General features: G+C 36.2%; 1 protein-coding gene across 3 annotated transcripts; it reads left to right on the forward strand.

Moving 5' to 3' along the window:
• The first annotated feature begins 1,697 nt into the window (after positions 1-1,697).
• Positions 1,698-13,470, forward strand: LOC133823012 (anaphase-promoting complex subunit 2). Of its 3 annotated transcripts, none has more exons than XM_062255565.1 (16): positions 1,698-2,006; positions 2,147-2,236; positions 2,333-2,564; positions 2,769-3,055; positions 3,188-3,259; positions 3,838-4,082; positions 9,424-9,840; positions 10,007-10,208; positions 10,881-10,995; positions 11,077-11,171; positions 11,681-11,800; positions 11,892-11,980; positions 12,061-12,142; positions 12,599-12,787; positions 12,989-13,057; positions 13,164-13,470. In XM_062255565.1, exons 1-16 carry the CDS (start codon positions 1,776-1,778, stop codon positions 13,284-13,286), a joined length of 2,658 nt encoding a protein of 885 aa, XP_062111549.1. In that variant the 5' UTR covers positions 1,698-1,775; the 3' UTR covers positions 13,287-13,470. The 3 variants fall into 3 exon arrangements, with proteins under 3 accessions (XP_062111549.1, XP_062111550.1, XP_062111551.1); XM_062255566.1 differs by having other exon boundaries at positions 11,089-11,171; XM_062255567.1 differs by lacking the exon at positions 1,698-2,006 and having other exon boundaries at positions 2,145-2,236; positions 2,329-2,564.
• Positions 13,471-17,794: the final 4,324 nt, after the last annotated feature.

Here is a 17,794-nt window from a genome sequence, read left to right on the forward strand (position 1 = left end):
TCCCATAAAATGAGGGATTTAATACCAATATTACATTAGATCCCTTAAATATTGGAAATTTATAATAATAAATTCATTCACACTCAGCTGCATGTTCGGATGTTGGATCCATGTGTCTTCGAGACCGTTTGTCTGTTACGAGCTCGTCATCTCACTTCGCCTATGCTCCCAACAAATAATCATTGACAAAGCTGTCACCTTCGAGCTTACTCCTCTCGAGCTCGAACCATCTTGTCTGAGGGCAGGAGATGCATCAAGAAACTTATACAAGTGTCGAACCCTTACTTATTGTGAGTTGTGAGTTCACTTTATAGGCTCGAAACACCTTCGAGGCTACATACTATTCGAGCTCACGAGATCTCTGACTGATGGACCTCATAATGATCTTGCTTATTTCGAGCTTACACCTTACGAACCTGAATTTCGAGGTCAAAGTTCCCATTCTCGAAATCTGAGTGTAACAATTGTAAAATATCTAAAAAAATAATACTATTTTAATTTATTTAATTATTTATTATTTTTAAATAATTATTATGGTAAAATATCATATTTTAATTTGATTAATTATTTATTATTTTTAAATAATTATTATTATAAAATATCTTAAAAATATCTAATTTTAATTTTTTAATTAATTATTTTATTTTATTTAAGTTTAAGTGATGTTTACCAACTATAGTTAAATATAAGAATATTCTGTTAAATATTAAAATATTCCGTTAAAGTTAATATGAAAAAAATAAAAAATATTTAAAACTAAAAACTTCTATTATCTACACACTTTTTATATAAATAGATATTATTGAATATGAATGAAAGACTTGTTTATTTTGCATTTTTCCAGTGAATTTTTTTATTTTTGGTTGTGATTGAAACGTTGGTGGACTATAACTATAGTTATTTAGTTTGTTAAATGAGATATTTTAATTGTTTTTAGTTATTACTTTAGCATCTACATATTTAATAATTCAAACAAATTGCTATTTCCTAATTTCAAGGAATTACTCTTAGTTATTTACTTCTCTTTAATTTTATTGCTGCAAAAGAATATTATTTAATTTATATATTAATTACTCATAACAAAAAACAACTAAGATATACATTTTAATGATTGTTTTGTTATAATATATATTAATTAAAGTGTTAACTTATATTAAAAGTAAAATCATATTAAATTATTATTTAAAATAAAATAAAAGGTGCATATTGCATGTACTTTCTACCAAGTATATATAATATATGGTTTATATTTTTTGGACTATGTATTTTTTCCTATTACTTGTTTGGATTTGTATTTTGATAAATTATTTTTTGGATTCTATATTTTGTAAAATGTTTAAAATAAAACCCTAAACTCGATTTTGGTCAATATTTTCTCAACTAAAATTACAAATAATTTATCAAACTAATAATTTAGAACAAAAATAAAATCATTCTGCTTAAAAACTGTGTTGTTATATTCAATTTTTTCTTCATCAAAATTGAGTTTAGACTTCTATTTTAATTAGTTTACAAAATATAGAGTCTAAAAAATAATTTTTTAAAACACAAAGTCAAAGAGGTAATAAAATAAAACACAGTCCAAAAAGTATAATCCCTCTAATATATAGAAAATATAGAAGGAGAAACGACGACAATTCAAATGTCGTAATTCATTCTTGTTTTCAAGCTCAATATTGTTAAGTTGTGTGTGCGTGTTCAGTAACCCCTTCGACGTGAGAGTGGCGGCAAATGCAATTCCAAAACTTGGAGAGAGAGACCTCTTCACTGTAACAATGGAGGACTCCACCCCCTCGCCTTTCAATTTGGGAATTTTGGACACTCTCTCTCACGATCAGATTCAAGAGATCATCGATAGCTACAACGGCTTCTGTTCCGCCACTAACGTGCTTCTCCACGGCGCCGGGGATCTTTCTATCGGTTCAGAGTTCGTCACTCACGTCCATGGCCTCTGCAAGCACGGCATCGACTCTATGGTCCGGGACCACTTTCTTCGAGCTCTTGAGGTAACCCATTTCACTCTTGGGCCCTCAATTTTCTTTATGTTTGCCGGGAAAGCGAGAACTATTTTTAGCTTTTGTTTGTTTTCTACCTGTTTGGAAACTAGGGTTAATTCAAATTAGTCGTGTTTATGCTTCATGAACAGGAAACCTTTCAGAAAAATGGCGCCTTTAAATTTTGGGGGCATTTCGATGCTTACGGCAATGCTTCTGAACTGGAAATGAAAAACTCTCATGTACGTTAGAATATATCAGTAATGAGTTTCAAAGATCTTTGATGGGTTTATTTATTCTTTTACTAATAGGTGTTTGGTGCAATATTTTAAAGCCAGAATGGGGAGGATGAAGTTCAGGAAGTACTATGCAAAGCTCTAGAAGAGATAACAATGGAGAAGCAATATCAAGAGAAGTGTTTGTTAATGTTGGTTCATGCTTTACAGTCTTTCAAGGATCATGTTTCTGGGGGAAGCCACAATTCAGATGCAGAGAGGGTCTACCTCCTTTCTAAGTATCAAATGCTTGTGTCTTCGGTTCTGATGGCTACTCTTCCTCGACATTTTCCAGGTATATAAAATATAAATATATGTGCATATGTCATATATGGTGTTGATTTGATTATTCAAGACCCCATTTTGATTTTGGATTGACAAAATTTTGTCGTCATATGAGACGTGTACTTTACTTGGGTGTTTGTGTGAACGTTATCTTACAATGTCTGTCCTTTTGATTACACCCATTTTTTCTTATTTCTCATGTCAATCTTCTTAGATATGCTTGACTGGTATTTTAAGGGACGATTGGAGGAACTAAGTACTATTATGGCGGGAGATGATAGTGAATTTCAAGATGGGGATGGAATGGGTTTAGATGAAAGGAGCAAAGTATCCTGTGGAGCTGGTCAAATGGAAATTGATGATTCCTCTGTTCATGGAAGGTTCTCGGAAAATAACAAGTTGGTGAAAAACATTGGGAAGGTTGTTTGTGATCTTAGAAATCTTGGGTTTACATCCATGACTGAAGATGCTTATGCGTCTGCCATATTTTTTCTTCTAAAGGTGAAAATTTGGACCTCCATTGCACTAAGCATCTAGCTTATCTTATTTTACTTCCCTGACCCCTTTGATATGTCCAGCATCTCCTGTACTAGTGTACTGAATTCAACCTACTAATATGCTGTTCACATGCAGGCCAAAGTACATGATCTTGCTGGTGATGATTACAGGAGCTCTGTTTTGGAATCCATTAAAGGGTGGATACAGGTTGCTTTTCTTGTGCAAGTACAATCTTTCCAGTTTTTCAATTCACAGATTATGAACCCTTGGCATTGCTGAAGTTCTTGTTTACTAAATTGTTTCTATTTATTTATGTAGTGTCTAATACTAGAGATTTCCTTTTCAATAATTTTCTAAGCTCATAAAGCATTTAATTTGACAAAGAAAAAAAATGGATATTTAAAAAGAATGAATTATCTGGTGCACTAAGGTAAGTTCAAGGACGTTTTGTTTGAAATACCATTGACCAATTATGGTCATCACCAGTAATTATGCATCCTTTTGTTGGAATATTATTGGATACTTTGTTGGTTCTTCCTCATTTAGACCAATTTAATTTGATACAGTGACTGAAATGCTGTTATCTTTTCTGCTAAACATGAAATATACCTGCATGGTGATATTTTATTTTTTATCCTCTGCTATGACCTTGATCTTAGTAACTTCTCTTTCATCCTGGGATCTATGTACGAGCATATGCTATGATGTTTGTAACATCCTTTTTCTAATTCCTTTTTTGTTCTCCACTAATGTCTTATTTCGTGCATTGAATATTTGTTGTGCAGGCTGTGCCTCTTCAATTCTTGCATGCCCTTCTTGCTTATCTTGGTGATTCCATTAGTTATGACAGTGTTTCTTCTGGACTCAAATCACCTTTGGCTTCACACCCTTCTTCATTCTATCCTGGAATTGATACACCTTCTGAAGGGCTTGTAAGATGGCAATTGCGACTAGAATATTTTGCTTATGAAACACTTCAAGATCTAAGAATAGCCAAATTATTTGAAATTATTGTGGACTACCCTGATAGGTAAATTTTACAGCTTTATTAATTCTTAATTGTTAAATGGGTGACAGGGATGTTATACTTTCTTGCTTACAGTGCAAGGTGATAAAGGTATTCATTGTCATCTTTCTAATTTATATAAAAAAATCACGTGTTAAAAAGTTGGTCAAAGTGCATCGTTCAACACGTTCAACACCCTGATAAGTGTTATTCTACATTATTGCATGATTAAAAATGTGAATTAGGGTGATTTGTATATATTATTGATAGAGAAAAAGAACCGTTAAATAGGCTGGTACAAGCTATAAACAAATCTGTTATTAACTATCAAATATTCTAGGGCAACACTAAACCTAAGAATTCGGAAAATAAAATAAAAATAAAGAAAACAAATTTCCCTAAAGGAAGATATGAGTAAATGTACAAAATATCTTCAAAGATATTATAATCAGTAATATTATATTACTTATTTTTTTCCCATTTTCAACACTCCCCTCAATCTGGTTTGAAAATATCCTTCATGGCCAGCATGCCCGTCAATTTGTCAAATTGTCTTGTAGGAAGTCCCTTTGTAAGTATGTCAGCTATCTGTTCTGTTGACAACTTTATTGTCACAATACACTTTCATAAGCAATGGATGGGAGACTTTCAACTCCTCCAGAAGTCTTTTAATTGACAAAACTTCACATACTCCAAGTGCAACCGATCTGAACTCAGCCTCTGCATTACTTCTTGCTACTATATTTTGTTTTTTACTACGCCAAGTGACAAGATTTCCTCCAACAAAGGTATAGTAACCTGACGTTGAACTTCTATCAGCTGAACTTCTAGCCCAGTCTGCTTATGTATAGGCTTCCACTTGTAAATGACCATGATTGTTGAATAATAGGCCCTTTCTAGGTGATCCCTTTAGATATCTGAGAATTCTATAAACGACATCAAAGTGTACTTGTCCAGGAGAGTGCATGAATTGACTTACCATGCTCATGGCAAATGCTATATCTGGATGAGTACGTGACAAGTAGATCAATCTTCCAACTAGCCTTTGATACCGCTCTTTATTTATGACTTCTTCTTTAGAAGGCTGAAGTTTCAAGTTGGGTTCAATAGATGAATCAGCTGGTTTACATCCTATCAATCGTCTCATTAAGCAAATCAATTACATATATACGTTGACTCACCAAAATAGTTTCCTTGGACCTAGCAAACTCCATTCCAAGAAGTATTTGAGTACACCCAAATATTTGATCTCAAACTCAGCAGCCAATTTTGTTTTTAGTTTTTGTAATTCTTCACTGTCATCTCCAGTCAAAATTATGTCAACATAGACAATCAAAATAGCTACCTTGCCTTCTTTCCCATGTTTGTAGAACATGGTATGGTTAGCTCGACTCTGAGTGTAACCACAACTCCTTACAATTTTCCCAAATCTCTCAAACCAAGCTCTAGAAGATTGTTTAAGGCCGTATAAGGATTTCTTTAATCTACAAATCGTGTTTGAACCCATTTTTTCCTCAAAGCTGGGTGGTAGATTCATAAATACTTCTTTTTTTAGATCTCCATTAAAAAATACATTTTTTACACCTAATTGGTGTAGCTGCCAATTAAAATTTACAGCTTGAGATAACAAAATTCTTTAGGAGTTTACCTTAGCTACTGGAGCAAAAGTTTCTTGGTAGTCAATCCCATGTGTTTGAGTAAACCCCTTAGCTACTAATCTTGCCTTGTACCTTTCTATACTGCCATCAACCTTGCATTTTGTTGTTAAAATCCATCTAGACCCTACTGTCTTTTTTTCATTTGGTAAATTAACAACCTCCCAAGTACCACTTATCCTAAGAGCATTCATCTCTTCCATCACTGCTAATTTCCAATTCGGATCTTCCAGAATGTTTCTCGGGACGAACAAGTTTGAGATTTTTGAAGTAAATGCTTTATTGTTGGATGAGAGTTTTGTATATGAGAGATATTTAGCTAAGGGATATTTGGTGCACATACAAGTACCTTTTCTAATGGCTATAGGATTGTCAAGGTTTGATGTCTCTTGTCGAGAAGGTGGCACGGGAATAGAACATGAAGGATTAGAGTTACCTATGATATTTGGAGGTCTAGTTCCCAAAGGTTGAGTTTGGTCAGTGCTAAGAGTAGGGTGACTTTGATGAGCCCTTCTCCGAGTATAAACCCGAAGTTCAAGATTAGTTTGTAGTGTTTCTCCCCCTGTTTCAGATACAATAATATTTGGCACTATATTTCTAGAATGCTTCACATTATTTTTGTTAATTTTAACACTTTGTTCCAGACCTTGATTAGAAATAATCAAATTAGGCAAATGATTATATGATAAATGCCAAAAATTGTCTTCCTCTTCCATTTTATTCTCCCCTGAAGAGAATTATTTTGAAAATAGGGTTGATTTTCATAGAATGAAACATCCACACTGACATAAATTTTTCTTGTTTGGGATTATAGCATTTGTATCCCTGTTTATTAGAAGCATACCCTATAAAAAACACATTTAGTAGCCCTAGATATCAAGTTTGGATTGATTATTATTAAGGATATGCACAAAGACAATGCTATCAAAAATTTTCAAAGGCAAATTTGAATACATTCGTGATAAAGGGAATTCTTTTTGAAAACATTCTATTAGTGTGCTATAGTTTAAAACATGTGTAGGCATTATATTAATTAAATAAGTAGCTCTTAAAATGGGGACATGCATAGAAAACATTAAAGCACGTGCTACTTCAAGTAAATGCTTATTTTTTCTTTCAGCAATTCTATTTTGTTGAGGTGTGTCAACACAAGTAGATTGATGTAGAATTCCTTCTTCTTTCAGAAAATCACTCAAAAAATTATTAAAATATTTAGTACCATTATCGGTGCAAAGGATGCTAATTTTCGTTTGAAACTGAGTTTCAATCATCATGTAAAAAGGCCTTGTCCATTCCTGAGTGGAAGAAAGCGGTTGAAGAAGAAATAGGGGCATTGGAAAAAAATGCTACCTGGAAAATAGTTGTTAAGTTAAAAGACAAACATGTGGTATTCACAGTGAAATACAAAGCTGATGGTATTATAGAAAGATACAAGGCGAGACTGGTTGCAAAAGGATTCGCTCAAACTTACGGGGTGGACTACACAAAGACATTTGCACCGGTGGCAAAACTAAACACAATAAGAATTCTCCTATCAATAGCTGCTAATCTTGATTGGCCATTGCAGCAACTTGATATTAAGAACGCCTTTCTAAACAAAGATTTAGAGGAAGAGGTCTATATGAAGATTCCTCTTGGCCTCGAAGGAAAATATGGAAAAAAACAGCATGTCACTTAAAGAAATCTCTCTATGGGTTGAAGCAATCACCACGAGCATGGTTTGAGAGGTTCAATCAAGTGATCAAGAAGTAGGGGTACAAACAAAGTCAGTCGGAACATACTCTATTCTTCAAACATTCACAAGATGGTAAGATTGTAATTCTTATTATCTATGTTGATCGTATGATTCTAACTGGAAATAACCTTAATGGAATGGAGGAGCTTAATAGACTTGTAGCCCAAGAATTTAAGGTAAAAAATCTTGGTTAGATGAGATACTTTTTGGGTGTGGAGTTTGCAAGAACCAAGCAGTGGATTTCAGTCTCTCAACATAAGTATATTATTGATCTACTCAAAGAGACTTCTCTCAACATAAGTATGTTATTGATCTACTCAAAGAGACTGGTATGCTCGGATGTAAACCAGCAGCAACACTAGTGGAACCCAAGGGGAAGTACAAGAAGAAAGAAAAGGAGAAACCAATAGACAAAGGGATGTATCAACAACTAGTGGGAAAATTGATCTATTTGTCTCACACCAGATCTGACATTACCGTTGCAGTTAGCTTGGTCAGTCAGTATATGCACAGCTCTTTAGAAGAACACTTGGAGGCAATTTACAGGATATACAGTATCTAAAGAAGACACTTGGAGAAAGAGGTATAGAAGCTTTCACTGGTGCAGATTGGGCATGTTTAATTGAGGACTGAAGATCAACATTTGGATATTGTACCAAGGTATGGGAAAACCTTGTTACTTACAACCTGTTGTCGCAAGAAGTAGTGCTGAAGCTGAGTTTAGAGCTCTTGCTCAAGGAGTATGTGAATAGATCTGGATCAAATGAATTTTTGAAGAACTACAACTTCAAAGAGCGAATCCTTTGAAACCATAAAGTGTCAATAAATAAGCTATTAATATAGCACACAATTTGGTTCATCATAATAAAACCAAACATGTGGAGATGGATCGCCATTTCATAAAAGAAAAAATTGAAGAAAAAGAACTTTGTGTCGTTTATGTGCCAAGCAAATAACAAGCTGTTGATTTGCTAACAAAAGGATTATCAAAAGAAAGCTTTGATGAGCAAGTGTGTAAGCTGGGCATGTGGGACTTGTATGCACCAGCTTGAGGGAGGGTGTAGAAATAATCTGAATTATTAGTTAATGTTTTATAGCTAAGGTGTAATTAATGTAAATTAATTTATACCTAGAATATACCTTTTGTACTTAGCCTATTTAAATACTATTCCTTTAGAAATGAAAATTACAATTAAGAGTATATTTTTCTACATTTTTCAACATCAAATTTTTCAGTCATCAAGTAAACCCAAGATAAACGAGTATGATCATCAATGAATGTCACAAACCATTTTTTTTTAGATAAAGTAGCAACTCTAGATGGTCCCCAAACATCACTATGAATTAAGTAAAATGGTTTTGAAGATGTATATGGTTTTGGGCAATAAGAATTGCGATGAATTTGAGCCAAATAACAACTTTCACAATATAAAGATGAAATATGCAAGCCTTTAAATAAAGTAGGAAACAAGTCTTTAAGATAAAGAAAACTAGGATGTCCAAGTCTTAATTGCGAAAGCATTATTTGTTCAGAAACAGAAATAGAACTAACACTATTAAGGCTCTGAGCTTGTTTATTACTGGAGTTGTTGTCATCAAAATAGTAGTCCATCAATCAACTTAGCACTGCCAATCATCTTCTCAGAATTCCGATCCTGAAATTCACAGCAGGAATCATAGAAAATGACAAATCAATTAGAATCATTTGTTAACGAGCTATCAAAAAGAAGACTGCAGGCTAATTTAGGGACATGAAGTACAAATTTAAGATCTATATTCTGAGTTAATTTTAATAAACCTTTTCCTGCAATAGGTGAAAAACTACCATCGACGATTCTAATTTTATTAGAACCTGAACATGGTGAATAAGTATGAAATAATTGGATGAACTAGTCATGTGATCAGAAGCTCCAGATGTTTTGGGTAATCACGACATATGTTTTGGGTGTTTACTAAGTTTTTGTGGTTTATGCAGTTTACCTGCCATTGAAGATCTAAAACTGTGTCTCGAGTATACTGGGCAGCATTCTAAGCTGGTGGAGTCATTCATCTCTGCACTACGATATCGCTTGCTTACTGCAGGTGCCTCAACAAATGACATATTACATCAATATGTTTCAACTATTAAGGCACTCCGAACAATAGATCCAGCAGGTGTTTTCCTTGAAGCGGTTGGGGAACCAATAAGAGACTATTTAAGAGGAAGGAAAGACACCATAAAATGCATTGTGACAATGCTTACTGATGGCACTGGTGGCAATTCAAACATCTCTGGAAATGCTGGTGATAGCCTTCTTGAAGAATTAAATAGAGATGAAGAAAGTCAGGAGAACACTGGTCTTGATGATGATTTTCACACTGATGACAAGCAAGCATGGATTAATGCCACACGGTCTGTACAAGAACATAACTGATTGGAATGAAATTTAATAATGTTATATCGAAGTTATATCAAGCAAACTTAAGTGGTGGTACCTATGTAATGGTAAAAATGTTCCATCTTTCTGTTTTATCTTCTACATTTCTTATATATCTTTCTATGATTTCTGTCATTGCAGCTGGGAGCCTGACCCTGTAGAAGCTGACCCTTTGAAGAGTAGCAGGAATAGAAGGAAGGTTGACATACTTGGAATGATAGTAGGTATAGTCGGTTCGAAAGATCAACTAGTAAATGAATATCGCGTTATGCTGGCTGAAAAGCTTCTAAACAAATCTGGTTATGACATAGACACAGAGTTACGCACTCTTGAACTTCTCAAGGCAGGTGTTCTGCTGTATACTTTCAAGGCTTTCATATGTTTAAATTATGAGTAATGAAATGTGCATCCAAAATATGCTTCAAAACATTATACCGAGTGACATGGCCGTTTTTAACCACTAATTACATTTATTTAAGATGACATTCACTATTTTCAAAAGCAGTACCACATATCTAGGTGTAATGTTTTGGTGTATATTTTGGGTGCACATATCATTACTCTTAATTTATATGTGTGTGTTAGTTTAGTTTGAGCTTCTGTCGGGCTAGGATTCTGCTTTTGCTTAAAGGTTAAAGCATAAGATTAGTAAAAGTAGTGACTTATTATTTTTATTTGGATAACTATTATATAAAGATATTTTTTTAATGAAAAAGTTCTTTGAAAAGTGTTTGGATATCATATCAATTTAAAAAATTCTTTTACGAGTAAATTAGGAATTATGTGAATTATTCTAATTTAGAAAATAGCTTCTCCCAAAATGATTTTTGAATTTAAAAAATTACTTTTTATTTTTTATCCAAACATCCCAAAATGACTTTTTTAATCCTATAAGCTAAAATAGAGCTTAAAGAAGCTTAGCCTAATTCTTGTTTTCCCTAAAGGTTGTAAGGTCTGTGGGATGATTCTATCATTAGGGGAAAAACTTATCATTCTTATTCATCGCTATTTTCAGATACATTTTGGAGAGAGCAGCATGCAGAAATGTGAAATTATGCTAAATGATCTGATTGATTCCAAGAGAACAAATTCCAATATTAAAGCAACTATAAATCAGTCGTCAGGAACAGGTTGATATTTTATTATTTCTTATATGAACAAAACCCCTTAGGATGGTTTGGGACAATTCTTTCACCATCATTTTCTGACAGATGTATTTGTAGATTCTGAGCCGGAGGATACTGGGTTAGCCATGGATATTCTTGATGCTACAATCATATCTTCAAATTTCTGGCCTCAGATCCAGGTTAGGAATCTTTGCCGCTAATGTCCTAAATTTTTAATTCACAAATCTTAGTAATAAATCTTTACTATGCACATGAACTGATGTCTAGACCTAGCTGATGGTTATCAAGCATCTAAACTTTTTTTTTTTTATGTGCAAATCTACTTTGGGATTTACACTATCACCGTGTAAAGCCACATTGTTTTATAATTTCTTAGGTATGTATTTCTTTATTTTTCCAATGGCAAACTGGGATATAAATTGCTAGAGCTTTTAGGTTTTCTGTTGATCACATATTAGATATTTGGCTGTTTGTTGAGTAGTTCTAGTCATTCTGTACAAAGTATCTCAGTTACACAGGTTTGAGTCAATTAAAATGGAATGCACTAGCACAGGAAGTATGATTCAATATAATTAATCTTTTAACTTTATCTCTAGATATCTCAATTCACCTCTCTCCATCAACTCTACTCTCCTCTTTTTCAGTTACAAGTACCAGTTGTAAACGATTAACCTTAGAATATTTTCAGGATGAATCCCTTATTATACCTCAGCCAGTTGACCGGTTGCTCTCGGATTATGCAAAGAGATTCAATGAAATCAAGACCCCTCGTAAGTTAATGTGGAAGAAGAATCTTGGTGCAGTAAAGGTTAGATGCTTTAATATCTGTACCACATACTTTGAATGCCTAGTGATCTTTCAGTTCCTCAATAATTTTTCTTGTGGTGGTGATGTTTTAGTTGGAATTGCAATTTGAAGATAGAGAGATGCAGTTTACAGTGACTCCCGTGCATGCAGCAATTATTATGAAATTTCAAGATCAAGCTAGGTAAGTAAACTCGGGGGATTTTGTCATACCTTGTATGTTACTCATCTAAATGTACTGATACTTATACGTTCTATTTTCAGTTGGACATCTAAGAATCTTGCAGCTGCAATTGGGGTTCCCATAGATGTACTTAACCGCAGGATAAATTTTTGGACAAGCAAGGTATCTTTGCTAAACACATCCCATCAGGTTTCATAACTTGCCTGGCTTGTGCTTGTGCATGTGAGTAGAGATTGAATTTAACGTGGCCATTCCCTGATCTTGGGCGAATAGTGGTAGGCACTCACTGAAATAAGGCAGCAAACTACAGATAGTTATGCTAATTGTCAGGAACATAAAATTTTACAGGATTATAAACTCTTCCTGTAGCTTTTAATGTCTCATGCATAACCCTTTATCTTATCCTTGATTATGACTAACCTTTTTTTTTTTTTTTTTTGGTTGCGTTATGATTGACCTTCTAAGTTCTATAGTTTTCCCATCTTTTGTAACTCAAGCTTTCCTGTTTAAGCACCAGATATAAATATTCAGTTAGGTTCAAATTGGTTACTTCATCGAACTCTTAAAGGTTGGAAATGAAGTGGCAAACTAACACATTAAGATCTTTTTATACTGAAGGGGGTTATTGCAGAAACACTTGGGGCAGACTCAAATGACCATATATTTACCCTTATGGAAGGTGCGGGTGACACTGGTAAGACTGCTGGTAGTAGTGGGAATTGTGAGGATCTTGTAGGGGATGAGGAAGGAGACAGATCTGTGGCTTCTGTTGAAGATCAACTTCGAAAAGAAATGACTGTGTATGAGGTATGTATCTACATGATATGTCTTTAGCATTATTGATCTGGCAATTAAAGTCCATTCCGAACAGTTGGGGGTTTACAGAATAATTTACTGTCTCTGAAGAATCAAAGTATCAAGTTACCCTGCTTTCAGTGGAATATTACTTTTATCAAAGTACCCTGAAAATGAGAGGGCAAGAGAACATTAACAACGTCTTTATTGCAGAAATTTATCATGGGTATGCTTACAAATTTTGGGAGCATGGCATTAGATCGAATCCATAATACTCTCAAGGTGAGGTGAAAAGTGCCCTATCAATTTTTACTTGGTTTGAAAAAAATTAATTAATTAACAAAATAATTGTGCAAGAAATAACTATATCTAAATGGTTATGCTGCAGATGTTCTGTGTAGCTGATCCTTCTTATGACAAGACTCTCCAACAGTTGCAAAGTTTCTTATCTGGACTAGTTTCTGAAGAAAAGTTAGAACTAAGAGATGGAATGTACACTCTGAAGAAGTAATGATAAAAAAAACGGATACTTGGGTAAATGGGGGAGCAAGGCAACCGAGTAGTTATCTCGTCCCTTGTAATGGTAGTGTGATTATCTCAATTCAATTTTGTTGTACGTATATCTCAACGAATGGGCCATTTAATGCCTAATTATTCTACATCTCCATCCATATCTTTACAAGATTGACTCGGTCTTTATTCGTCCCTTAAATTCAGTCTAGTAATTTGCATAATAACCCTGTACGGTTTTACAATTTAAAACCAGTCATTATTCCTTAATTTTGGCTGGGATATATTGTAGGTATCTTTACTATTATAATATAACATAAAATAATTACAAAATTCACCTACAAAATTTTATTTACAAAAATACATTACAATATCATAAAAAAATATAGAATTTGAAAAATAATATACTTGAATTGGAAACATTTGTGAAATCTCGAATTTCTTGTATTTCAGGATTTTGAAAATTAATCTTTTAATTACTTATAATGGAGATAAATTATCAATTGATTATTTTTTTACAAAAAAAATTATTTTTAGAGCATATTATTTCATATAGATTTTTGTTACTTTTAAAATTTATTTGTTGAAACTTTTTTATCTTGTAATATTGATTAATTTTTTTTAAGTTGTATTATCTTATTATATAAGATATTTTTACGTTACTTTCAAATATATTTTAGGAACTAATGAGATACAATAAAGTATAACAAATTACTATATAACTTATCATAAAAAGTTATTTTTAGTATAGTATATGGTAACTTTTTTCAATGAAAAGTTTTAATTCAATTTTTAGTTATTAATGTAATTTACATGTAAATAATATCGTTTCAAACAAAAAAAATACGTTACTTTTGAATTGTAATAAAATATACATATTTTGGTTTTTTATTATAAATTTTTGTTTAACCAAATAAAAAAACAACTTCATAGTTACTTTTTAAATACAATACATTTAGGTTTTTATTTTTTTTAAACAAAGCAGAAAATAATTTTTTTGGTTAACCAAATATAAGTGTTATCCATATTTTCCACATTGGACACGTGGCATGACCAGGCGGGTTACACGGGAGATGCCCGTGCCCAACCAAGGCCTAGCGAACAATGAGCAATCGAACCCTATCGGCCCGGATCATGCCGAGCCCAATAACTAGCGAGTAGCACGAGCATAGTAAGGGGGTCGGAATTGAGATGCAGGCCCGAACCGCCTTCCTGGGCACACCCAGTCTCTATCCTCCGAGATTTAGATTATGGTGGCGGACAATCCATTCCAGAAGACAGATCCCATCGAGTGGGATCTAGGCGAAGTCTCCAGGTCCATTGCCAATGCTCTGGCCTGCCATCAGGATGTCCGATCTATTATCGTATTACGATGTTCGCCCTGGTAAATGAACCTGGGTCTTGGTAAATGAGTCTGGGCATCCGTAAATGAACCCGAATTAGGTATTCGGGTAGAACAAGCCAGTCCTTCCTACAACTGACGTGTCCCTGAGAAATCCGACAGCTGGTCTCCCTAACTAACCTACAGAATGGGGTACACACGGAACATACAATGTTCTTAGGAAACGGTATTACCACTACTCTGATAGATACTGTCGCCAGGATCCCCTGGTAGCCCACGTGGATCAGACCGTGCCAACGTACAAAGGGCAGCTGTAAGGCTCTACTACCCTTAAGCCGACCCAATGGGCCTAGATTAACAACTTATAATCATGTTACACTCTTGTATTATGACTTCGTTAGCGAGCAATTATAATTATATCCTTATTGGGCCTGGATTAGTCTGGCCCAAGTCACATGACTGCCTATAAATAAGGTCATTCATGCACTGTAGCGTGGATCCCAATTTTCTCTTGTAAGCATAAACGCTGCTGAACTTGCTAAAAACCTCCATTGTTAAAATCTCTAAACCTTAATACTAGTGACTCGTGGACTAAGACTCATTAACGCCCCAACCACGTAAAAGCTGCGATCTTGTTCATTTCTTTGCCTTTCTTTCTAGCCCTTATTTCTCAATATATTTACAGTTTTCAAAAATCTCGGCAAACATTTTGGTGCTTTCATTGAGAGCTGAAGAAAGCTTGAACCAGTCCTTGTCAGCTACAAAGATGGTGAACACCAGAGATACCGTGTTTGATCCTAATCAACAGCAGCAACAACAAGACAATGGGAAACCATTGCAAAACCAGCAACTTCCTCAAGACCAACCGGAGGATGTGCCTTATCATGGGCCCCTGCCTGGCGACTCCCAGAACTTCAGAGAAGGGGGTTAATACGATGAAGACTATTACGAAGAAGATGGAGAGGGGTATGAAGACCACGAGGCCGAGAATCCCGTCGATCCAGGCGAGAATGATGTGGAACCTGAATAGGAGGATCCAGAAGTGGTTTGCCTGAGACAACAGGTCCTCGACCAAGAAACAAGGATGGCGGAACAACAAGAGACCACCCCCAGATGCAAGAGTCCCTCCTGGCTCTTCAAGCTTTTATTGCTGCTTAGGGATTTACAGTCAATCCCTCAGCCGTTCCTCCCCCAGGAACTTAGCCGCCTGTCCCGCCTACAGGGACTAGTGTACCAAACAACACTACAACCCCTACTCCTCCTCCGCGACGATCCCCCCATCTTGGAGTCGGTCCATCAAACCAAGCTTAAGAAAAAGGGAAAGCCAAAGTGGCCGATCCCATCGAAAAAGCAAACCCCCAAAAGAAAACTCCTCCCGCTCCAAAAACCAGGGCAAACCCAGGGAATCTCCCTAGGAAAGAATGGATGAATCCTGTCCCAGGACGGAATCACCTGAACAATCCGCAGGGGAAACACATGTAGGGTACTAAGCCCCGGAATGTCCCCAGACAAGATGATCGGGGAAGATGTTTTTATCCCAGCGCTTCCGTGAAGAAGGATCATGGAGGATGAAGACGCGGAGAGGAGCCAGAAGTGGTTAGTTCGGGAGATGACACATCCCTCGTCGATTTACGAGACGACCTTAGTGCTCGGAAGGAGCAGGCTCGAAAAGAAAAGATTCACCCTTGAGGAGGCAACTTGAGGAATAACCTCAACGACAGAAGGAATGAAAGACTTCCCCTTAATGATGGAATGGTCAGGCAGTTCATGGAATAGCTGGTTGCTCTAAAAAAATTCACAGACCGCTTGGTCCGGAAACAAGAAGGCGGAGGTTCCGATTCTGAAGACAAAGAAAAGGAACTGTGCGCCAAACACATCTTGGACTTCGTATTACCCAAAGGGTTCAAGATGTCGGACATACTTGCCTACACCGGAAGTACCGACCTAATAGACCATCTATCCCGCTACAATCGCTTGATGACTGTAGCTCATGTCTGCAACAACGACAAATGCATGTGCTTCTCGATCACTTTGGCCGAATCCGCTGAAGAGTGGTGGAAAAGGCTCAAGACAGGATCAATCCAGTCTTGGTCCGGATTGCATTCAGCTTTTCGTAAGCAATTCGCAGCCGCCCAAAAACTGGACATGGAGGTCTGTGCGTTGGCCAACATTAAGCAACATCCCACTGAAACCCTTAGGGCTTACATCCAACGCTTTACGGAGGAAGCTTCAAAGACTAAGGTAGACGATGAGCAATGCTTGGTAGCCCTCTAGTCCAAAATCAGAGCTAGATCCCCTCTCTGGGATGACATGCAACGAAGTAAGGCAGCTACCCTTGAAGAATTTATAAGGAGGGCTCAAGGCTTCATCAACTGGGAAGAAGCTCGATTCCAAGCTTTTGGATGGCAGCCAACACCACAAACAACACAAACCCTTCCCGGGTACGGAGCGCAGTACCCGACAAATATTTATCTGGCACCACCAGCAGTGTTCGAACCCGCTGGAGCCCTCGGGATGCAGTTCATAACCTCGACCATCTATGGGCCCACTTCATCAGGATATGCTCCAGCTCCTTCAGCCCCTTTCTCTGGGTACGGAGTGGAACCAATCTGATACAGTGCCGCTCGCGGAGCTGCTTAACCATCCCAGAACAATGCAGCTGAGGCGAGCATAAACCATTCCCGAGGAAAGAGATATGGGAAAAATCAGAGCCGGACCGAGTCCACAAAGAAGGGAAAGAGGGGGTACGAGCCCCAATACATAGAATACACAAACTTGGTGAATACTTGGCAGAACATCTACCTTGCAACGAGCAACGTAGTCCATTAGAGGAAACTAAGACCCATGCTTAAAGGAGGAAAGAACTCGAGGGACACGAGCAAGCGATGTGCCTATCACAAGGACGTAGGCCATACAACTGAGGAATGTCGTCAGCTGAAGGAAGAGATCGAGAATTTGATCAAGATGGGACACCTCCACCAGTGAGTCAGAATGCCAACTGAAGTTCTGGGACTGCCCACGGCTCCCGGACAACCTTTGCCCCAAAGAGCACAAGTACCATACAGAACTCCTTAGGGAGGGTATGCTCTAGGATCAGGAGTACATGCCCCTTAGGGGGCTCCAATAGTGCAATCTTCTGGAGGCCCTATAGCTCTCGGACCTGAGAT

The sequence above is a fragment of the Humulus lupulus genome, chromosome 3 (assembly GCF_963169125.1).
Source record: "Humulus lupulus chromosome 3, drHumLupu1.1, whole genome shotgun sequence".
Taxonomy (NCBI): domain Eukaryota; kingdom Viridiplantae; phylum Streptophyta; class Magnoliopsida; order Rosales; family Cannabaceae; genus Humulus; species Humulus lupulus.

What these genes read in the sequence shown, in the direction of transcription:
- LOC133823012 (XM_062255565.1), top strand. Translation starts at nt 1,776, where the DNA reads ATGGAGGACTCCACCCCCTCGCCTTTCAATTTGGGAATTTTGGACACT. An exon ending in TCTTCCTCGACATTTTCCAG is followed by an intron (nt 2,565 to 2,768) that starts GTATATAAAATA and finishes CAATCTTCTTAG; the next exon opens with ATATGCTTGACTGGTATTTT. An exon ending in CCATTAAAGGGTGGATACAG is followed by an intron (nt 3,260 to 3,837) that starts GTTGCTTTTCTT and finishes TTTGTTGTGCAG; the next exon opens with GCTGTGCCTCTTCAATTCTT.